This window comes from Amblyomma americanum, chromosome 5 (genome assembly GCF_052857255.1).
Source record: "Amblyomma americanum isolate KBUSLIRL-KWMA chromosome 5, ASM5285725v1, whole genome shotgun sequence".
NCBI lineage: Eukaryota > Metazoa > Arthropoda > Arachnida > Ixodida > Ixodidae > Amblyomma > Amblyomma americanum.
Window position 1 is genome coordinate 106,353,664 of NC_135501.1, and position 24,228 is coordinate 106,377,891.

At 47.5% G+C, this 24,228-nt stretch overlaps 1 protein-coding gene across 24 annotated transcripts in view; it reads right to left on the bottom strand.

Moving 5' to 3' along the window:
• The window catches only part of hppy (MAP4K3-like protein hppy), a 161,918-nt gene that overhangs the window by 17,156 nt on the left and 120,534 nt on the right, over positions 1–24,228 (bottom strand). For all 24 annotated transcript variants that reach the window (XM_077665118.1, XM_077665115.1, XM_077665125.1 and 21 more), the window contains 8 exons: positions 23,861–23,940; positions 21,821–21,881; positions 17,799–17,926; positions 14,986–15,126; positions 13,730–13,827; positions 9,233–9,411; positions 5,729–5,821; positions 1,479–1,605 (listed from right to left, as the gene is read on the bottom strand). In XM_077665118.1, coding sequence (XP_077521244.1) covers positions 1,479–1,605; positions 5,729–5,821; positions 9,233–9,411; positions 13,730–13,827; positions 14,986–15,126; positions 17,799–17,926; positions 21,821–21,881; positions 23,861–23,940 — 907 coding nt within the window. The remainder of the gene's footprint in view (positions 1–1,478; positions 1,606–5,728; positions 5,822–9,232; positions 9,412–13,729; positions 13,828–14,985; positions 15,127–17,798; positions 17,927–21,820; positions 21,882–23,860; positions 23,941–24,228) is intronic.

A 24,228-nucleotide genomic window follows, 5' to 3' on the forward strand; every position in this document is an offset into this window, starting at 1 on the left:
CCTCTTTCGTGCAGTTTTAAGTGCAGTACGGAAGCCTACACAGCAAAGTAACTGCCAGCGATTACAATGAACAAACAGTGCTTTGCTAGTAAATGGCGAGAAGGCGGAGCCTCCCAGTCTGCAGAGGCATAGTGTACAATGCAACAAAGAGCACAAGTTGCAGTAATCTAATGGTACGAACGTCTACCCATGCTGTGGCTTCCATATTTTATTAATCTTCTCCCTGGACTAAGTCCAACTAACGGTCAATAGCCAGCTGGCTACAGCGTGCATGTCAAGGATGCTGACCGTTTTCGGTTGAAACCGAAAAGTAGTGTCAAGTAGTCCCTGATGAAACCATGAGGTGTCAATCCTACCAAAAACCGTATCTATCATGTGTTCATGCCAGCTTGATTTGGCCTAGTGTGTCGGTGAAACAAAAAACTCGCACGATGGAAAGTAAAAAATTGTGCAGTTCCTGATCCGATTTTGGAATTTCAGTTCCTCACCTCCCATTCATGCCATTAACATTTACCGTTATATTAACAAGCATTCAGGGGTCTCCTTTTTCCGCACCCTGGAAATAGGGCAACGGGCTTAGAATCGAAGTGCATGAGCACACACTGCTAGACTTTCATTCCTAAAAAAGGTCAACATGATATGGGGTGCATAATTTAAGCAAAGTGGAAGTTTGGGCTAGTTGGTAAGTCATGATTTGGAGGGGGGCTTGGTACGAGAGAAACAAAGACATAGCAGCTGCACAGAAAGAGTGCCCACCCTGTGTCCTGAATCTGGAACTACAGGACTACTTACAGTTCGGTTTTCCGCTATACTCAGTCAGGCCGCACTCAAGTATGGAAAACAGGATGGAGTGCCATTCTTTTGCTCTTGATCTCCATTGGCTTCTAACTACTGGTTAACCAATTATTGCTTTAAGTTGCATGCGCTCTGTGATTCCATCCCAATCGAAACTACAAAAAAAAAGTGTGGTGGTGGGACGATGCAGGAGGAGGACGAGCAGAGAGGGGGGGGGGGGGGGGGGGGGTGCATTCGTCGACTAGTATTTGGAGTCAACTTTCTTCTGGCCAGCAAGGGCTAAAAGTTGAGGGGTAGACTTTTATGCGCCAGTATATGGTAATTAATCACAGTGTGTCCATATAGGTATAGCGTGTTCCCACAACAAAAGTTTTTTGCCTTGGTCGTTTCTTTTTTCTATGCTCAGCTCAGTTAATTTGAAAATCCGACTAATTGAAATATTTTTCGCGGTCCCAGCGACATTGATGTGACGAGGTTTTATTGTATGGCTTCAACAAAACAGGTCTCGAGCACGCTAGAACCAAACATTGTAAAGTCGTTCACCCAGATAAGCCATTCCTAGCAGACACTATGCGCACAGCCGACTGGGACATGGATGCGGCTAAAGCATTTCCGCTTTTCAATTTCCCCCGACTCTCTCGATGCGTCCGTCACACCTCTGCGTGGAGGAAGGGGGCTCCTACCTATCTGACCCAAGGACACGGAAAATGCGTGTTGAGTCGCTGATCTCCTGGACCACCTCGTTGTTGAGGAAGCTGCGCCCCTGCATGCCGTGCTTGTGGAAGGCCAGGACGCTGTCCGTCAGGCACACTGCGTCACAGACACACTGCTTGTGAGGAGCCCGGCAGTGATGGCAGAACCTCCTGAGCACCAACCTCGATTGTGACAAACACACTGACCAACCGGCCAATGACAATTTCGAACAATCACTAGAGGACAGACTGGTGCCACACTCGGTAAAAACTTTCCCAGTTAAGCAGCTATCATCACACTTTATGTGCAAAAAAAAAAAGAGCGAAAATTAAAAATAAGCTCAAAGAAGACATTCGCATACACTGATCACCACATGAAATTAGCCCATACCAGGTAAAGGGTTGACAACCGAATTTCTTCTTCAATGATGCTTCAGTTTCAGCAGCTGAACGGTGGCAGTGACATCATAATGCACTTCACATCACGAGAGTATAAAAAATAACTGACAAAATCAGTGCTTCATAGTTTTAATTCACTACACAACACTTACAATGTCCCACTCAAAGAGCCTGAATGATTAGAACTGAACAACCAGCTATACCATCACTGCTCTTTTTATGCCTGACCTGATGTCAGATCAAGAGTTCGGTTGTTGAAACCGAAACCACATGATAGAACAAATTTAGTTATAAATCATGTACGCGAATTATGTCCATTAAGGTATTGCACGTTATTACAAAGAAAGAGTTTGCATCTAAAATTTGGTGCCTGTATCCCTTTAAGAATTCGCAAACTGCTGCTTCCTTATCTTCTTTTTAACATCAGCAGCACCTCTCAACTCCAGGCAATCCTGCCTCCCACAGCTGAGGTAAAAACTGATGAAAAAGTCCACCTTTAGTGCATAACATTTACTTTGAGTTTTAAATGGTTTCCTGCTCCATCTTGATCAACACACCAGTTCGTCAGGTCAGGTCAGCTCAAGGCAGAATGGCTAGACAGGCTGAACTTGCGGAGGCGAAAGTTACGCTTCTTCTCGTTGTCCATCGTCGAAAACTTCCGATAATGCAAACAAATGCTCGGTAGCCGTGCTAGGCGATGCAACGCGAGCGGATACGAAAGTGCGGGGGTGGCTCCACTACACGGCGACAGCCAATGGCGGCCTCGGGTTCGTGTCGCATGACAACAGGAGCGCTCCGCAGACGCGGGAAAAAAGCGTTTTCTTTATATTTTATCCTGAAAATACGAAACTGACGGAGGTGCCAGTCGAAAGAAGAAGGCTTAGCCTAATTTTTGGAAGTGGTCGCAATGGCGGCCGGCGCCGCTGCCATGAGCGGCGGCAGCTCAAAGATGGCTGAAATTGGGCAGCACGCGCGACTTTTTCGGTCACCGCGGGTCATTTAGACACGTTTTTAACTAACTTCTCGTACAAATCTTACTTTCATATTTTGCTGCATGAAAGTAGGATGTTCAAAGATGATAAAACAAGCGAAAACAGAAAATTGAAAATTTTCAAAATAATGCCGATTTTTCGACCCGCGTCTCCCCTTAAGCGCATAGCCACTGCTATGAAAAACAGTGTGCTCAAATTCAACTAAGTGCCTCGACGCGGCAAAACGCAGACTGCAACACGCAGTCTAATGGACTGTGTATTTAAGGGGCAAAGTAATGTTGCAAGCCAGAAAGGAGAGGCCAAGTGGTAATCACCCTGAAACAAAAAGGATGACCTCAAATGGGCTACTTCAAAGGAATACTAAAAGGATGGTTTGGTTTATGGGGCTTATATCCCAAAGCGACTCAAGTTAAAAGGGATGCCGCAGTAAAGGGCGCCGGATAATTCGACCACCTGGAGTTTTTTAACGTGCACTGACATCGCACATTATATGAGCATCTAGCATCGCCGGGCTGTGGCCAGGATCGAACCCGCATCCTTCGGGTCAGCAGCTGAGCACCATAACGACTGATCCAATGCAGCAGGAGTACACTAAAAGGAATTAAAGCAATCAGGAGGCTATGCTAGTCTGATAGATTACCCTCTGGGAACATCGGCAGAAATTTCTTCTGCATAAAAATGTGGTTGTGATATTGAGAATATGGCAAATGAACTTCCAAACTTGCCCCCCCCCCCCCCCCCCCCCCCCAACCGCACCCCCCCCCCCCCCCTCCCCCCAACCGCACCCCTTGAAATGTGGGCAGTGCTACATGGATTTCACGATGTGTGATCCTCCGAGCTCTGGAGTAAATCAGAGAAAACCTAATTGGCTCATCAATCAGATGGCCATTTATTACAATTTTTACCATTAGGTGATGCCAACACGCCGTTTAACCCAGTCTTCATGATGCAAAGAAGTTCTGTCAACATAGCAACATTGGACCTGCCGTGGTGGCTCTGTCGTTGGTTAGGACACTCGATTACTGCTATTGAGGTGGAGTTCCTGGGTTCCAACCGGGCCCCGGCTGTGGCATTTCAGTTTCGTTTCAATGGAGGCAAAACGCAAAAGGCACCTGTGTAGGGTGCAGTGTCAGTGCACAGAAAGATCCCCAGGTGGTCCAAATTATTCCCCAGTCCTCTCCGTCCTTTTCCCTTACAGTGCTGTTCAGGAGTCCAGGTGTCCACCATGATGGGAGACTGCCCTTTTCCTTTCCTCAAAAAACAATTTTTTTTTACGCACATGACCAAGAGCTTATACTTACCATGCTGCTTCACGCTAAGCGGCCAAATGGGCAGCACGCGCTTCCGTTCCATGGCAACACCACTCACCCCACTGCTTTCACCTATTTTGATGGTACTTGCACCTAATAGCAGTGTTATACGTGAAAGCGACACGGCAAATGTAACTGGTAAAATACAGTAAAACCTTGTTAACAGATTTAAAAAAAAAAATGAGCAGAAAAAAAGGGTGATCCGGGAAGGCTCCAAAATTTTTTGAAAATGTTACACTGTCACTTCTTAGAGAGGAGGACTAGCGTGCGCTCATACGATATCTGAAGAACCTTTACAGTGCTTGCAGGCCGCTATCATATTTGCGTTGTCCTTGGTGCGACAAAGACGTAGCAACATAGTGATGGCAAGGGTGAAAATAGACCTCTTCGTTGTCCCCACCATCGTTTTCGGATGCTTCGCCCTATCGCACGTGTACATAGCGGAGAAGCCACTATCGTAGCTGCCTGTCGCTATTCTTCGAATGTTTTGCCCCGTTGCACTAGTGCTCTGCGAAAAAACCACTGTGGCGGCCGACTGCCGTTGGTTTCCAGATATCCAGGCATGTGCGAATAGTGGTTTTAGGTTCGAAGTGAATTCAAGTCGAATAGTAAATTTTTAAAAATAATTTTGAAGCGAATATTTCAAATACTTCTAAAATAAAAAATAAGATGAATGGCACAATGGGCATTTAAAAAAAAGAGAGAGAAAATGCACTGCACTTCATTGCACTCACTGAAGCTTGTCGACGTCCTGCAAAAGGGGCCACCGAAAATTGGGGAGTTGGCCTACATGCGCAGCGGACACATTTGGGAGCTGTGAGACCTATTATAAGACCCCTGAGTGCTGGCCGTGATTGCGTCCTTGCGCAGCTTTGCTTTTAAGCGACGACTCCATGAACACCAGTGAGCGAGTGCGCAGGGTTCTCCATTAGGGGCAGCCAAGTTTCACCTCAGTGCTATCCCCCCCACCCAGGCCACTACGGTCAAAACGCAGAGCAAAGATGACGTCTGGTTGTAAAACACTTATTTCACTGTGATGGTATTGCAACATGTATGAAATATTATTGAGCAGTAGTTTTTAGCAGTATTGTCAGGAAACCTGCGTGGCCATAACCTTGCACTTGAAACAATGGGACAGTTCCAAAAGAGCAAATGCTGGGGGAAACTGGGTGCCTTCGTTAACTGACTGGGGGGAAACCTTTGCCTGCCCACCCCCCCCCCCCCCCCCCCAAGTCATAATCTATCAACTCTTAGCGTTGGCCTTCAGCATCCCTTTAAAATGGCTGGCTTCTCATCTTTGAAAAGTCATCAGTACTCAGACTGACTGCCCTTGAGGGTGTGACCAAGCAACAGAGTTTACCGAACGCCCTTTCTGCAAAGGCCGCTGATTATAGTTTAACACACAAGCGCTGATAGGAGGTGATTCTTCTTCTGTGTCCAGCCTCCCTTTTACGCTGCACGCTTTTTGACTGTCAACGTTTACCTACTAGCTAAGACTGCTTTCTTGTGGCAGGAGGACTTGGTAGTCCCTATGACTCACCGATGTACTCCACTGTGAAGTCAAAATGGAGCTCGGCTGGTTGGACATCGCCAGGTTTGAGCCGGCCTTCCAAGTCCAGGAGCTTTACTTGATCTGCAAGGCAAATTGCAGTGCCCACTGTCACCCTGCCTAGCACTGAGCCAACGGTAGTGGTAACATAGCCCTACAGCTCATCACGAGAACCATGTGGCGGTTGCTCCTTTGCCTTGCGCTTTTAATCAGATTTAAAAGCCTTGTGCTTTTAATCAGCGACTGGCCCGTTTAATTTTTACATCTATATATTGTCGGTCACTTAAACTGTCATAAGACATATCATCAGTGTACAGTGGAACCCCGTTCATACGTTTTTCACCGGACCGGGGAAAAAAACGTAACAGCCAGGAAAATGCAACAGTGAGGAAAGCTCCGAAAATGAATGAAAAAGTGCAGCTTCAACTAAAGACAATTTATTTCCGCAGAGTGCGCTTAGGAGTTAAAAAAGTCCAAAAAGGTGGCTTGCCGTTTTTGCCACGAGCCTGCATTGCTTTCGGGCCGAAGAGCGCGGCATTTCCCTCTATCTCGGCACGCTTCGAGACGATGCTGTTAAGCGTCGAGGGTGGGAGACCAAGGTCCTTGGCAATGTCAACTCTCTTCCGCGCTGCCTGCCTGTCGACTGCGTTTAATGCATCCAGCTTTTCCTCAAGGGAAAGCGCCTTCTGCTTGCGCGACACCATCTAAGCACAAGTTCGACATTCACGAGGCTTAATGCACAACGACGATAGCATGATAGAAGAGGAGTCGGCCCGGCCCGTTCAATAACCATGCGGCGACCGTAAAAGTGACAGCATTTTTCACGAACGGCCACCTAGTGGCGGCCTCTCGAACTGGCATGCGGCTTCTTGCAGCCAGTTCCATAGCCAAGCCCGGCCAAAACTCGCCAAAAGTCAAAATGGCGGTTGCAGCGCGTTGCCTACTTCAGCCCAGGCGTGTTCGGGTTGCTAAGTTGCGACGTATCATGCGGGAACGTTTTCACAGCTACTACGTAACAACGGGGTTCCTTATACATTGGATCCTATGGAAGCTATGCCGGGACTGGATGAAAACGACGTAGCAGACGGGAAAACGCAGCAGTGAGGAACGTAACAGCGGGGTTCTACTGTATATAAATAAAGGTTAATCAGTGTTAGTTCTCTAGTGATTATTTTCCATTATACTTCTATACCTACACGATGTGCAAAAAACATTCTTAATTACTAATGTTCTTCCCAGGTTCCAAGACTGGAACATTGAATGGGTTACTCAAACTGCGGGTGAGTAAATGGTACAGAACACAGAAGTGGCATTTACACAGCTGCAAGTACACACCACAGCCATTTGGTGCAGTGACTAATGCGATGTTCCACCACTTACACATGGGTGCACATCAATATTTTTCGCGATGGAGGTGGCTCTAACAATTGCAGGCTGGACTAGTTGGTAGAGATCTGTTATTGCAGAAACCGCAGCGCACAAGGCAGGGTCCCCGTGTTTCAGCTGAAAGTTACAACGCTATCGCTTGGCCACTTGCACTTGTGCCTTCAATAATTTCCAGTTCTATGCTGGCTTAGCCATGCCATGCTTTGAGAAAAAAGTATCACACACAAACCTGCTGCTGCTGGCACATTACAGGCCCCCTGCCAAGTTGTCCTGCCAGCTGGAAATGCTTTTTTTTTTACTGCTTTTTTTACTGCTCCCTCAAAACTGCCACAATTCATCACTCGCATCGCTGCAATGTGCCTTCATTTTTAAATGCATCTCTGGAAGGTGCAGCAGCCTCTCGATCCATCCCTGTCTAGTGCAGCGACTACACTGTGACACCGTAGTGAAGTTAGGCGTTTATGTAACATCAACACAAGAAAAACCAGTCTCACTGCGACTCTGCCATAGCCATGTAAACGCCACCACAGTTCCTGCCGTTATAAACAGTCCAGAATGATTTCAGCATGACTAATGACCGATGGATAACAAATACAGAAGAACCCCCTTATAGCAAAGCCACTCCCAGCTGCAAAAATCTTTACTATATCAGTTGCTAAATGTAAGCAAAACTGTTGGCGTATAAAGAAGCACTCAGAAATACCTTCCATACTGCTCTTATAGACTTCTCATGTGATAACGGTTTATCATTTATTACATTTCATGTTATCACATTTTCAATTTTGTTTATGTTTTGTGGAAGTACTAAATTTGCACGAATACAACGCGACTATGAATATAGCGTCAGTTTGATTCCACGTAAAAACCAAAGCTTTGCGTGAGCACAGTGTCGTCTTCCGCAGCCTCAGTGTCAATTAAGAGGCAACGCACACTACACAGTCAAGCATGGCAAAATCACCCATGCAGTGCCACCGCTGCTGTGCTGAAAACCTTCGCCCTTTTCTTCCCTTCTCTACTTATCACTGCACTTTTACTACTTTCTCAGCAACCGCGCCGCCTTCTTTCTATGTTCATAGCCAGCTTCACATATTTCTTTTCCCCGTGAGTGCCCCGCGCTTTGCCTCGTGGCCGCAAGGCTTTCAAAAAGTTGGCTTCTCCTCCCGCTCTTGAGCTTGGTGGTGAAGCCAACTCAAAAAAAGCGCTATTCTATCGTTTTTGGTACGAAACACTGGCCTCGCGATCGTCGGACTTCACATGCGCTGCAATGTTACCAATCTGTGGGAAGTACATCGCCACAGCCAGACGCTCTTTACTACAGCCATTTCTTCGAAAAAAATCTTTACTATAAATGAAAAAAAAAAGTACATTTCTCTAGGGAAGGCGAAATGGGACCGCAGTTTCACTTTACTACATCCCGAGTTTACTTCAGCGGGGTTGTACTGTAATGCTGAGGAGTGCGACAAAATGTTCTCAGCCATATCAAAATAAAAGTAAAATCCAGACAAGGCCTGAACTGCCAAACAGCACTGATGTGTGCCTCCTGACATTCGGCTCTACTGTCGGATACAACTTCAGTCCACAGTGAGGCCCCGCCCACATTCAGGAGCGCCGAACAGGATTCCTCCACAACAAAGAACTAGTTCATAGTGAAAACTTTACTTGTTACCTAAACGAGAAGCTAATCCCAAGAAAAAAATTATCAGGTCAGGAATTTTTATACCTGGCTGGTTTAATAAAGTCAAACATTAAAAACCTGATTTTGTTTACTGTTGTGAGTGGCTAGTGGAGTAATACAGGACACCGTGGACCGTGGCCCAGTGTTACCAGCTGCTGTTTTCGTTGTATCCCTCTATAGCAAGGTGCAGTGCAATGTAACAAAGATTTCTGCTGCCCCAAAAAGCTTTTCAGTGAGAATTCAACGACAGTCTGGCTGGTGTTCATTAAGAATCCTGCCTGTGGAAAGTCTGGGATGCAAATGCGACAAATGCAAAAAAAACAAAGAACTCATGGGTTCTTCCTCGCGTCCATTCAGTTTGCACCACAGCTTCTTTCTGAGGCAGGGCACAGTTCTTTCAAACACTCAACCAGCGAGCAAGTGACGACACCCACTGTCATAGCAGACGAGCACGGTATCCCTCTCGATCTGCGTCACGTGCACCGCGTGCAGCAGCTCGTGGCGGGGCACCATTGTCTCGAAGCCGTCCGAGTCGTCGTCTTCGTCGTAGCCGAACCAGCACGCCGACGAGTTCAGGTCGATGGTGTCCAGCTTCAACTGGGAGCCGTCGTATCTGCAACGAGCACAAAAAAAAAAAAGGTATGCTGGCTGTCAGTCACTGCCGTAAGGCACAGGCAGCCAGGCGACCTAAGGAAATGCAAAGCCAACATTGAATTTTGCTATGTGTCTGGTCACTGTAAGTGAGAGTAAATATTCTCAGGATATACTCCAAACACCTGTAAGCAGCGCAGGTGCGCCCATCTGGTGCGCTCGGCGTTTGCCCAGAAAGGATGAAACATTATGGTTTAGAACCGGGGTTATGGTTAGAACCGAGAAAAATTACGGTTAGAACCGGGGAAGAAAAGTACGGTCCTTACACGAGTATATACAGTAGCTAAATTTATCAGCCGAAATAATTCGTAAACAGCGCATTCCCCTTCGTGCTACCTCTCGCTTCAACGCGACCCCAGCTACGCGCACGAAGATATCCCTTGGCACAACTATGCTACCTGCCTCTTGCGATGCCCGCAATTGAAGACTAGCTGTGCGCTTTCCCCCACCAGGCTTCCCATGAGCGCGCGATAAAGAACCGTCTTTGTTAGCTCGCCCTCGAAAGCTTTCAATTGCACAAACACCAAAAATAATACTATCCTTGAAATGAACAAAACATTCACGTTCGCTCATATTCGCCGTCCAGGCATGGGTAGTGAACTCAAAGAACACGTGAACAGAAAGCAAGCACAACGGCACGTGAACAAAGCACACACTTTTCAAACAGAATTAATCAGTCTACTTCACTATTTGAACTCCAGAGCGAAGACTGTCAGGAGCTCACATTGCTCTGTCTGCCACCTGTAGTTTCGTATTGCCACAAGCCAATGAAGATGTTGGGCGGAAGATGATTAGAAATGAAAGAGCGGGCCGAACCACAGCACGGCGCAGGCTTCTGCGTAAAATTGAAAACATTGGTGGCGCTACCATCGAACTATACCTCGACGCGCAGCTGCTTATGACAGGCGAAAATGCTCCCAAACGCGCGGTCCGATCGACATGGTAACATAATTAGAGTCACCGCAGGCCCAGAGAGCCACAATCAACCATGCGATGGTAAATGTAAAATTGTTCCAATCTATCTTTATTCCAAATCCGCCATGCCCTCAGAATCAACATGGCTCAGTGCCCCATTAACACAAGCGTTTGCTCGCAGCGCCCTCAGAGACTCCCTTTCAGTGTTGTGTGCGTAAGTTATGAAACGCCGCGCACTTGGCCGTGCTGGTCAGCCCACTCAACCCCATTCAGTTCCTTGGCATCAGCAGCTACAACAGCTGGGACTGAGGAGTGGCCGCGCGTGCGCCACCACTTCCCGGGACCACCTAAAAGAGCACGAAAATTATTAAAAACTGCAGGAGGTGTCCACTGCGCTGAATATGAACGGCTGCATTTTCTTTTCGAAAAATGAATGATTGCGCTGTTCGAGACCGCTGCCGGAGCACAGATGCCGAAATCCTTCTGCCCATTCTGGCGCAAAGTGGCGCAATTTGCATCTCTTCTCTGTGGTTGGCGCAGTTTGGCGCAAGAAGAAGTGTTTGTATCAAAATGGCACAATCGGAGCAGGTGTCCCACCCCTGAAGGTGCTGTGCTACTGAAAATGCACAGACTACAGCCTGCAGGGGTGAAGGCTTAGAGCTCCATAAAAACTACTGTGGCATGGCCCTTGGCTTGATGATCTGCCCCGGAGGAAACAAAGCAACTCCATAAGGCTCGATTCTGTTGCAGCCAAAGGTGAATGCAACACGTTCGTCCAATCCTCGAAAACCGCACAAACTTCGCTGCAGATATCAAAGCGGGGTGCCCCAAAATACTAGTATGATTCCCTAGCAGCTTTTATTCTCGTGTCCAACTGCCTGATCAACTTTATGTCAATCACAAGATTAGAACTCAGTTTCTGTGGTTTAACATACCAAAGCAGCTCATGCTATGAGGGACGCTGTAGCGGAGGACTCCGAATCATTTCAACCCCCTGGTGTCTTTAATGTGCACTAACATCACACAGTACATGGGCCTCTGGTATTTCGTTGCCATTTAAATGCGACTGTCGCTGCTGCGACAGAATCTGTGTCTTTTGGGTCAGCAGCCGAGCACCATAAGCAGCGAGCCACTGTGGCAGCGATTAGATAGAGCCGGAATTCGTAATATATAAAAGTTCCTCTAAATGCATGCAAAAGCAGTGCAATTCAGTAAGTGAAGAGACGCCAACTGAGGAGACCGCTAATAGAAAAACAGAGAAACCTTTTCTGAAGTTGTAGCGCTGTTTCAAAGTCTCGGGGGTCGATTCTACAGGCTGCAAAAACCAAGCACCAGACAGTGGCTTCCCTGCATTACAGCCGTGCCAAGTGGAACATGGTGCACCAGAAAGAAAAAAGCTACCACCATTTTTACCACCATTTTCTCCACTTCCACAACAGCTGACGAGCGCTGGATGGTGAGTGCAAGGATAACAACCATCCATGCCGCTGCATCCCGCGCATTGTCAACGGGTGCGAGAGGCATAAACGTGCGCCAACTGTCTGGCTACCAACCCTCCCCATCGCTGGCTTAGGCTGCACATTCGGCAAGTGTGAGGTAAAAGCGCAAACCTCGCTGCTCGCTCCATCAACACCACTCACTTCTGTAGTGAGGCAAAGCCTGCCACCTGCCATCAGCACAGGCCCTGCTTGGTGCTGGGAATTCAATATATCCGTCTCATGGCCAACCGCTTTTGATACTCCCTAATGCAGAATTTGAGTGCAACTGCTGAGGTGTATTTGAACTCCAGGAGGTTTGGAGCTGCTGCCGCTGAGCCTGCTTGGGAACCCCAACGCTTTTTCCCTTGCAAGTGAGATCGCGGAGCACAGGTTGCCTACTTGCTTGTATTTTTGCTCCGACAGATGGACAGACGGACAGGTGGGTGGATGGATGAATGGAAGATAGCGATGTCCCCTTTGAAATGGGGTGGTGGCATCTGCCAACATGCTCACCTTTCTTTATGCAAAAGCACTTACACGCTCACCAACACCGACCCAGAATCTTTTCACCGCACATACGATCCTGTGCCGTTGCACAGCAACCTGAGTTAATACCTGAGCTTACTTAACTACCTGAGGTTACTCGGGTAAGTTCAGAGGAGCGTTGCAGCAGCTGCATGAGAGGTTGCTCAGGAAGGGAAACATGGGTCGCACAATCCCTACTGGCGCAGGTGGCTGCACTCTACCAGTGTGCTGGTAGTGGTATGAAATGTTGCTGCCATCTATGAATGTTAAGTAGAGAATGACCAATTCTTCATATATATGGGCATTAACCCACAAAAGATATAGCGCCATACCCGTAAGGCAGAGCTTAAGTGCCTCCTGCAATTGCAGAATGAACACCTGCTTTCGCATGTGTACTCAGTTTAGTTACGGTAAATACCTACCAATATTTTTTTTAATAGTTCTTCAACAGTGTTAACAGTGCAATAAATTGGTCTATAAGTTTGCCATTTTCTTTAAAAAAAAATTTTTAATCCTACACTTCTGACTTCATGTCACCTTTGGTTTTAAGCCACCAATCTTCCGATCGCTTCTTGGCAACTTCTACTTCAGATTCATTTACATGACCAATGTTTTCTGTGACCGGCTTCAAAAAGAGTCACTGTGCCTGCGTGAACGTCCAGATCGATACTGCCACATTTGAGTATAAGATGTTCCAATTGTTTCTACAGATTTACTGTGCACATGTGTGTCGTCTTTTTGGTTAAATTTCTTTTTATAGCTTTGCATTCTAAGACACCCTGAACTAGCCTCAAAGAGGAAGGCACTGCCTCGAGTAATTGTAGAACAATTCTTCCATGATCTGCCCTTTTCAATTCCTATATAGTTCTATAGTCTGCTTCTTTTCTATTGAATCAATCTAGTTTTTATCTTTTGTGTTTTTTACCTGTCACCAGCACCATCTGGCATGCAGAGAAAGAAGCAGAGAGGTACAGGCGCTCTACCATAGATGGCGCCTCTAGGAGCCAGTTGGCAACTTTGGAGCTCATGTTGCATGCTGAGGCTCTGACTCCGCTTTCCTCCTTGCGCTCTCTCCGCTTTCGCTATCTTTCTTCCTCCACTGCACTCCATGCTCAGTTACGCCGAGGCACGACACTCAACCGTGGGAATGGGTGCCTAAGGCCATGCTCTAAAACTGCATGTGCTTGTTAAAAATACCTAGCAATAGTTTGCTTTCACCAATTATTCTTAACATCCATGCTCATCATATCGAGGTCCGACTCTATGAATAGGATTAAATGATGCAAAACTAAATAAAAAAAACTCACGGAGACTAGTGACAGTGTAACTGTCAATTCAGGAAGGTGTATTGCGGGCACTCACCCTTTCCGAACACCAACACACAGGATAGGGTAGTCCAAGTCTGGTGTGATGATCATCTCAAACACACTTAGCCGTGCTGGAACCATGCACTCAAAGTGCTGCAAAGTAAAAGAAAAGGAAAAAATAGCAGGCATTGGAAACAAGCTTGCTGAAAAGAAAACTGCTAAACATGGCATCGAACAGCATCAAGGTGGTGGAAATAAATGTGTGACAGCAAGTTTGCATAGTGCCACAAAAAAGAAACGGGAACATCCTGTGACTTACCATATTTATTACAAAGTGACCGCGATTGTTAATGCAAGGGTAAACTTTGAAAGCATGAATTCGGGTAAAAAAAAAATGTGCACGAATGTAATGCTTGAAACGAGGTTGCAGCACAGTGAAGACAGCCACAAAAAATATTATCAAACAAGGCCGATACAAAGATAAGCACGGGGTCCCACCACGTCATCACTGCGTTAACCGCACACTCTAGAGGACTTGTCATAAAAACGAAGTTCTCCGAGTCTGTCAACCTCGTGCCGGGTCATACCTTCCGAACATCAGTGGCTGCTCTTGGCATTTAAACATGTTATCATTATCTTAGGCGCAAAGCTGTTATAAAATTGCACGGCAGCACGCGAGTTTGATGCTGCCAAAAGGCCGTCAGATACGGTACCGATACCGAGGAAAGCATATGAAAGTGCCTTTTTCATGTGCAATAGCAACGCCAAACTTTTTGTGCACCCAAAGCAGACTGCTGCCGTCAGTGTGTGATACTGGCAGCGCTGCGGACATTGTGTCTGCTGAGCTTTAGTACTGGAATGAACGCCTTTATGGCTTGCTTGTTCTACCGTGTTTACTCAAGACAACACATCAAATTCACATGTGGTACGCAAGTGTGCCATCTTCGGTAATAAGTTTCTTGCTGCTCCACCACTGCTCTTGATAAGCGATGTGGCGTGCTGGTCGACTTAGTTAAATATTTTCAGATCGGAGCTTCCGTTGGTACACCAGTATGGCATTCAAACTCTGTATTTTGTTTTCAGTGTGTTTCCCTAAAACAAGAATATTAAAAACTACACATCACATTAAAGGTCAGAGGGCTGCCAAAGAACACAAACTGGAAATTTCCGGCCAGATGAAGCATCAACAATGCTGCCAACTCACTGACTCTACCACAGTGCCCATTAGGAAAATGTGCCTCAATCTGGCCACAATGGCTGACACTGTGAAAAGAAATGTCTCTGCACGGAGGCAGTAGTAGTGGTAAGCACCTTGAGCAGCATGAACTTGGCCAGGGGGTTGTACCACTGCATGAGGAACACCCCCTGGGGGGAGGCGCCACACAGGTACTTGTAGCCATTGTATGGGTTGCGCCCCACACAGCACCGCACACAACCCTTGGTGTCCGCCACCTGCAAGAGGAAGAGAAAGAGTAGTTGCCACACTGGTACACCGTTTGTGGGACATAATTGCAGGGGTGTGAACAGCATGCGAGTTGCTTAAGAATTACTTGCTACCTTTAAAATATGGCTATGGATACCCAGTCTACCACTAGCCCTTCATTTTATTTATTTATTATTATCTGTTCAAAGGTACTACTGCCAGCCTTAGTCCTAGGTCTTAGGCAGGAGTGGGCAGTGGGAAAGGTATCGATATATCAGGTTTATGGGGGAAGCTGGTCCTACAAAACAATTTTTTGAATACCACACAGTCGAACCCGGATATATCGAACCCACATATATCGAATTATTGCCTATATCGAACTCAAAGGTTGTCTCCCTGAAAATACTATGTAAAAGTATAGGACAGTTGCGTAGTATATTGAACTCCAGTTTCGCTGGCCATTGTACATTTCTAACGCCGCGCCGGGCCCGTGGGAGGCGTGCGTTCCCCAAAGCCACTTGCATCTCCGGTCGCACAACGTGCTGCACGGAGCTGAGCGGCGACATTTGCAAGCCATGCCCCCTCGGGAAAGAGAGAAAACCGGTCGGAAGTGAGGGCAGCGCCTCCTCTCTGTTGAGGGAGACGAGAGGAACTGGAAAGAGCCAGGCGGTGGTTGCGCCCGCAGTGTTCCACGACTGGCACAACTAGCATTAACGGCGCATTTCTGCTGAGTTTTCTCCCTCTCTCTCCTTCATTTCCCTTTGCGCTGACTCCTCGACCAACGCCAGTCGACTCCATCGGCCAGTGCGAGGCATGTCACATTTTTCTTGTGCGTCACTGCTTCAACGCGCCGATTGTAGCGTGCGTGACTGCTGTCATCTAGAGAGCTATGGCAACTACGGAAGTAAAAAAGGGAAAGAGTCTGGACTTTGCAACAAAGCTTGAAGTGATCCGGCGCGCTGAGAATGCCGAAAAGAAGTCCTACGTGGCGCATGCATTCAGCATTCCCCCGGGCACTCTAAGTATGCTATTAAAATACAAGCAGGACATCACGCCCCCCCCCCCCCCCCCTAAAAAAAAGAGAAATACCGCCAAAAGTAAAAAGTAGTATGTCCAGCACATGCAGACCAGTCATGTGCAGGGATACATGACCTCCATTCCACTTTTGGTATCCAGCACAGACTGTGTGGGGACCTGCCCTGCAGCCCCCTGAGTTTGCTTTCCCGCGAGGCACCGTGCAGCGGCAGTCTCACCTCGAGGCCGAGCGCATTCCCTTATCAGTTACATTAACTGGCAAGAGAGGGCGCCAGCATCGCTGCGCGGGAGACTGCCGAAGCCAGCGCGCGGGAGATGAGGGCTTCGGCTGGTTTCGTCGGCGCGGGCGGACGTGTCGCTCGCGGCTCCGCTCTTCGCCGGCGGCGCGAGGAAGCGACGAGGAAACAGGCTCCCGTACTCGTCCCGTCCGGTCTTCGGAGTATATATCCCTTGCCCTAGCGCGGGCGAACATTCGCTCGGAACCTTGCTGGTGAGTCGGACGACCTTGGTTCATTAGCGTACCTTGTTGCTAGCTGGCGTTATTGTTTCTGTAGCAATAAATGACTGTTTGTGTCAGCCAATGTGTCGTTCATTTGTTCCCTCAGAGCAAGGCCCGCCGTGGTCGGCGAGCGCTCGGTAGCGTACGCGACCACGGGGTGGGGTCCGGGCAGCTTTGAACCGTGTCAGCCGCGATTGAGTGGGGAGAACGTACTTATCTCCCCAATTCAAACCCCACAACTGCAACAACATAGTCTCACTTTTCTGCTGATTAATCCTTCCTTCTAAATGAAGAAGGCTTTGACGACCACTTCGCGAGACACTCGCCTCCTCTTCTTGAAAATAATCAAAGTAGTCAAATCACTTTAAGGCTTATTCTTTTTTCCTTCCTTGTTTTTGTTTTGCGCGCCACCACAAATGCTGGTCAGCACACCCTTTTTCCATTATGGAAACAATGAATAACTGCGCAAAAACGACAGGACAAGAGAGAAGAATCACAGTTATTCATTGTTTCCATAATGCCGTACCAACTAGCCCCTCAACGCACTCTTCTATATTCCCTTTTTCCAGTTGTTTGCTTGGTTTCACCACACTGCACATCAGCCAACCAGCAAGCGATGTTGCTGGTGGCTATCAGCGAGTCAAAGATTAAGTGCGAAATGCGCATGCCAGCCCTTGACAGGTGGTGGCTGCATGCATCGCCATGAAACCAATGTCTACATCTTCTGTGCCATAAAGTGTACACACAATACATCTTCGAAAGTGGCTGTTGAGCCATTCAGCATTGCAATGAAGCTGGCCTGACAATTGGGAAAAAAAAATCCTTAATAAAGTGCTGGGGAAAGTCAACATTTCTGGACTGCCCCGTATTTCACTGGCAATCAAGCTTCAGACTCCAATCGAACCTGCGATAGACTGAAGCTTGGGCATTGTGGTGACCAGCACTAACAGGAACTGGATAACTGTGAACAGGAACGGGACGAGTGCAAGCAGGAACGGCATACAAGAAAGGTGCACTCCGATGAACACTGTCCAAAGAACAGTGCTCGTCCCAGTGCACCTTTTTTTTTGTGTACTGTTTCTGTTCACGCTGCTCACCACAATGAACCTGCAACATGTGGTGTCCATGCAACGGCACTTGCCTAACGGCCAATGGTGTCCCCCTCACCTTGGAAGTGGCTGCGTACCGCCGGGGCACTAGCCGCTCGGGTAACCGGCCCATGGGCAGGCCAAACCGCTGCCCAGCCCTGGCATGGAGGGCAGCCAGGTCGTGCCTGTACAACTGCTGGTTCTTGCCTGCGCAAAGGAGGTGGTGGACGGGTTCAGACAAGACGGAGCATCACCACGCCCTCACCACAGAAACAGCCAATGGGCAATAAAAACAAAGTGGAAATAAGTGAAGGTGAATTAGATTACGCAGTGAACGAATGAACAGATGAATTGAGAACAAGCGTGACTAAGCAAATAGACTGACTAAACAAGTTGAGGAATTAAGAGTTTGATGGTGAGGTTGCACTGGGTTTTATTAAAAATTGAACATATGAGGAAATGAACAAGTGGGTGAACATTATGAGCATCCTTTTACAGGAAAACTGTGGAGCACTCACTCATTCTTAGTACAATGACACACGTATGAAGACACAAACGATAAAAAAAAACCCAGAAAGAGCAAGTCCAAATATATGCAGGCTTAGCCAGGTCTATGCGCATATTTTCCCCATATGCAGTAGAATCTCTATGATATGATCATGACTGATCCAAATTTCAGTACAATATGAACTTACAATATTCCCTGTCCAAGGTGCGCTGTACACTAACTATGTACAGTGTTTTGGGTGCTCCAAACACTTTCCTGCATCTTTGCGGATGATGCGAATGTAGAAGCCAGGACTCCACCCAATTTCTTTTTTTCCTCAAGTGCTGCCCTCGCACTGCCAATGCCGTAATTGCCAGTCAAGTATGCCCCACGAGCACAGAGCGGTGGCGTATGACCATAAATAAATCCCATCAGCCATAAAGAGATTTGTGCAAATGTATCTCCTGTGCCTCAGAGTAGGATTTTGTTACCGTATAAACGCGTGTAAGGGCCGCACCCCGTATTCACAAAGGAAATATTTGAAAAAAAAAAAATCCGTGTAAGGGCCGCATCCAAACTTTCCAGGAAACACGCAAGAATAGCCTTCGAAATACATGCGCACAGGAGCTTCGAGGTGCCGCCCATGGATGGCGCCCGAGGCCGCGGGTCATCATCATCATCTTTTCTTCTGCCGCGAGCTTCTGCTACTGTACTTCCGCTATCCGTATCGGCATCGGTATCGCCAGGTCTAACTTTGTTCTATTCTGGCTGTCAAAGCATGCGTTTTTTGATGGTTGTGTTAGCGTGGTCGCTCGGCATAGTTGTTGCTCTCGTGCGCTGTCGTTCTTCACTTTTTCATGAACTGCCTCCGAGCATTGTCACTGTTGCACGATGGGCAAGCACCTCAACAGCTACACGGCGGGCTTTAAACTGAAAGTAGTGGAGTTCGCTCTCGAACACAGCAAGCGTGCCGCGGGCAGAAAATTTGACGTGGACGAGAAGTGTGTCCGACGGTGGTGCGGACAAAGGGATGCGTTGAAGAATACCAGCTCCAAAAAGCGCGCTTTCCGAGGCAAGCCATGCAAATTTCCTGAGCTAGAAGAAGAGCTGCTATGCTATTCAATGGAAGTGCGGAACAACGGCTACGCGCTGACAACGGACATGCTGCGCGTGAGGGCACAAGCCTTGGCGCGTGCTAAAAGCATACCGCACGAGGACTTCAAGGCTAGTGCCGGCTGAGTACGAAGATTTCTGAAGAGGAAGGACCTATCATTTTGGCGAAGGACCACGCTGTGCCAGCGGCTGCCCCCCCCCGACTACACCGGCAAGGTGCTCAGCTTTCAGAAGTATGTCATCGGTCTGCGTATTTTTGCAGATAGCGAACGCCGACCAGACCCCCGTGTGGTTCGACTGTCCCGAGAGCTGCACAGTTGAACTGAAAGGAAAGAAGAGTGTTTTCGTGCGGACAACCAGTGTGGAGCGCCAATGGTGTACCGTTATGCTGTGCGTCACCGCGGACAGGCGGAAGCTGCCCCCCTATGTCACCCTGGAAAGAAAAACGATTCCTAAAGGCGTTTTCCCCAAGGGACTTGTAGTTCGCGCCCAAGAAAAGGGCTGGATGGACGATAATCTTGTGCTCGACTGGGTAAAAAGCGTTTGGGAGAAGCGCCCAGGCGCCATGCTGGCCCGACGATCGCTCCTCGTCTTGGACAGCTTCCGCGGTCACTTGACGGGTAGGGTTAAGGAACGCCTGCGCGGTAACCGCACAGACATGGCCGTGATACAGGGCGGCCTCACCGGCATGCTGCAACCCCTGGATGTAAGCGTCAATCGGCCTTTTAAGGTTGAATTTCGAAGGCAGTATTCGGAATGGATGGCCAATGGCAATCACGACGAGACGCCGACAGGGCGGCTTAAGAGGGCACCGCTCGCGACTGTGCTTGGATGGATTTTGTCCGCGTGGAATTCCGTGTCGACCGACATTGTAACCCGGAGTTTCAAAGTGACCAGAATTTCAAACAGTTTAGACGGCACCGAAGACGACTTTCTGTGGGCTGAACATTTACCTGAACACAGCACCAGCTCGGAGTCTGAAGACTCCGTGAGTGCCTGAACAGTAAATAAATGCCGCGCATTCCAGATGGGTTTGCTTTCACTTGAAAAAAAAAATTTTTTTTTCGAAAATCACGTGTATGGGCCGTACCCCGAAATTTTTCCCCCGAATCTGGGAAAAAAAGTGCGGCCCTTACACGCGTTTATATGGTAGTTTTTTATGAAGATATGAATTTCAGGTACTAATAAAAACTTTTCCGACCATGCAGGATCTGTGTCAACGAGATTTTTATAGTTCAGTGGTGAGACACAAGCTAGTTTTAGTGCTAGTGAATAGTAAACACCACAGCACTGAATGTCCCCTTTTCTATGAAAAAATAAAAGTATATCAGGTAGTGTTTCTATTTAGTACCCATAATCCTCTAGCTTAGAAGTATAGCCTTGCATTTAGCTGCACAAGAAAGTCTGACTGCTGGTTTGCACAAAGCAGCAAACTTTACAAAAGCTGATCAAGAAAAGCAGTTTGAAGGCGTTTTTTAAACATGTCCTCCTACTAAGACAGATGCCTGGACCAGTTGGCATAAATTGATGGCAAAAAGAAGCGCAAAGACAACACAGCACTTGGATACAAGTTTCTTCCCATGTGTGCCTCATTATTTCTGCACTGCCTCTGAAACATGTCCTCCTACATAAAACGGTTTTCAGTTCATAAATGAAAACATGCAGGTGTGAAAGGGCAAAATCATTCGCAATGTCCATGAAAGAGTAATGAAAGCTGATCGTAACATTTTTATAAGATACAGAACGAGGCCAAAATTTTTTTTCTAAAAAAAAAATGTGCCCAGATGTGAATCAAGTTGCAGCAAATATTTTCATCAGAACTAAACTTTTCATGGGCATCAAAGATGGGCAAATATTTCTCTCACAATGCAAGACAGCCGACTCAACAGGAGGCCCGCAAAAACGCAACGGCCATGGAGCTAGTTTTGGTGATCTGATAACCATATATATTTGGTCCCTCAGGCAGCACATTAAAGCCTGTATGACAACCTGTGCCAGCGTCACCCAGCTGACAGATCGGACAAAGGCCCACCAATAAAACAATGGTAGATTAAGCAAGTTGAATAGAGTGGCTTGTTCACATAGCCCATTTATACCTGCGCCTTCACAACTCCTTTTAAAGGCGCAGCTGCTAGAAAATGTCCTACTGTTGTGTTGTGTTGTTTGGTCTCCCTTGTCTGTTGTCCTAAGTGCGCTTTATATAATTTTTGAAAATGAACAACCAACTAGCTCAGATGTCAATTCGTTTTCCATTAAATTAGACGCTTCGCCAGCCGCATCAAAGTCTGGCAGTCCTGAAGGAAGAAAGGGTCCAAATCAGAGATGTGCCACACTGTTGGCAAAGTGCTGGCCACCATGAAACCTCACCCTACCATCATGAACACGTTCGCTTGTGCTGCATTAGCCTGGCACGCACCAAGTTAAAGCCTCCATCTCACTGAGTGATGCCTTTGATGCTGCGGGAGACTGTATGTGGCGCGTACGCACATAACAATGCTCACCTGATAATGACATGAGAACATCCTTGATGACAAACATCCACGACGTTCTCCGGGGAAATATCTGCGCATATGAAGAGAATAATAAAATAAAGTTGCTCAGAGATCTGAAGTCTCGGGTATCGCCGGACAACTGGCAGGCCAAAGAATTTCCAAATTTTGACTATTTTTTTTCAACAAGGTAAAAGATGCATTTCACACAAACTGCTGTTATATAATATGTGTATAGAAAATGCAACCACATTTACTGTAAAACCAGCATAAAATAAATATGAGATGTAGTTTGGAGATAGCAAAAATGAAAAAAAAATTTTTCATCTGCATATAATGTGAGCAAAGAAAGGTAATCAGCTTGAAAATGTTCTGCAAGTCGCGGCAGCCGAACACCTTCCGATTATTTAAGTACGCCAGCGCCCTGGATATGACATATGATGTGTAGCGCAAGCGCCAAATACCTGGGACAGATCTGGGCACCACAGTCGCTCCTACACACGTCCTGCGCCGCAGGCATGCGCAGACCGGTTTCGGCATACGTGCGGGCGCGCAGGCTTCAGAAGTGTCCGTAGTCGGACCTTCAGTGATTGTCGCCATCGGGCGCACTGTCTTCCAAAAGGCCCTTGTCAGAGATATTTCTCCATAGAAACATGTCTTCTCTACTACTGATTGCATTCTATATCACGGATTGCTTGAAATCCCAACCGGCGAGCTCCTCAGGAGTGCTGGCCCGAGCGTCCGCGATCCAACTGCACACCAAGGGCTGGAGAGGCCCCTGTTGGGTGGCAGTAACTGCAGGCTCTCCCTACCTCATCCAGACCATGTAGCAGCGCTCGACGCAGTGTCAACGTTTTTGGCCGCTACAATTGCTTTCCTTTTAAAATCAGCCGAATGTGCTTTTGTAGTCCCAATACCATGGGAAGCAGGCATTTCCACCAGATTTGATTACACTGTAAACTCAAAGGAGTAGTGCTTACACGATTGTAAGTCGGCCTGTTCTTCAAAATTTGAATATCCGAAGTGGGGGGGTCGACTTACAATCGAAACGAAAGCATGGCACTATAATTAAAGGCGAGACAAACGAGATATTGGGCATTTTTGCTGCGCGGCACCGTAGCATCGCTCTTGGTGCTGGCCTTGAGCAGCTGCTATGTCAAAGCACAGAACTGGCATCCCCTCTCACCGCGGGCGGTGGCCGATGGCGGCTATCGATAAGCAGCAAACTGGCACGCCACACTCCCCACACGTGGCTGCAGACTGCAGCTGCTGAGAAGCGGCGGCGGCCCAATAACGCAATTGCGTTCTACAGGAAGCTGAAGCGTCCAACACGTTTTCTTTTTACTTCAAAATGCGTGCTCGGCGCTCAAGGGAGCGTTGATAGTTGATGGAAGGGCCGCTGTTCCAAATGAGGTGGCGCCCCCACTAGGATTGGCAGCGGCGCCGGGGAGTGTCGGCAGCCAATGGATGAGCCGACGCCATTCACGCGTAGTTTCTCTTTGGCTCTGATGCATTTGACTACTGGCGGCCGTGTTTCACAAGTTTTAATGTAGTGCTTCGTCAGTCATTTAAAGATGGCGAAATGGCGTCGAAATCGAAATGCCCGACCTACAACACCGCCAGATAGCGCCTCCTCTTGCTTGAAGCGTGATGGTGATGGCGCTCGATAATAACGAAACCGGAACTGCAGACTTTGGTTAAAAATTGTTTGCATCCGCATATAACATAAGGTGAAAATTTGACTTGCTAAAATCAGGAAAAAAAAAAAGAATGTATTATATGAGGGTTTTTAATGTATATTTTGTCAGAACAAAACTGCCTGTCATGCACCACTGTTTGAGCCACTCAGTGCACAAGTTGACGCCAGGGCAACAACATTAGTATTAAGCACTTAAATATTTCAACTATGCAGCCAGAAACCAAGAGCACCACGATCGCCACGGAGAACTTAGCCATGGTTAATGAGACTGCTGCCTTCAATTTTGTGCTCACATGGCCTGCAGTTATTACGGGGCTAACGAAGGTGAGAGACCAGAGAGGGCGTGCACTCACCTGGTCCACGCAGGAGTCATGAATCTCATTGAGGTTGAGTGTGTAGATGCCCTCCTCGCAGCCAAATAGGATGTGCTGGTCTGCACACACCAGTGAGAGAAGAGGAAAACAAAAATAAGAGAGAATGTTCACAACATTCTGCCGCCGGTGGAATTTCTGCGATCCATGCTGCTCTCAGACAGACAGACAAACAAACGCCGGACAATTATTCTCATGTCAGAACCACTGGATTAGTGCTTTTGTATTAAAATTTGGACGACGCCTAACCTACCCTTAAGAGCAAAGTGTGGTAGCATTAGAGATTCCCCCGTAAAGTACTTCTTCTCTTGCATAGACTGATATATAGCACGGAGCTCCCCTACCAGTAC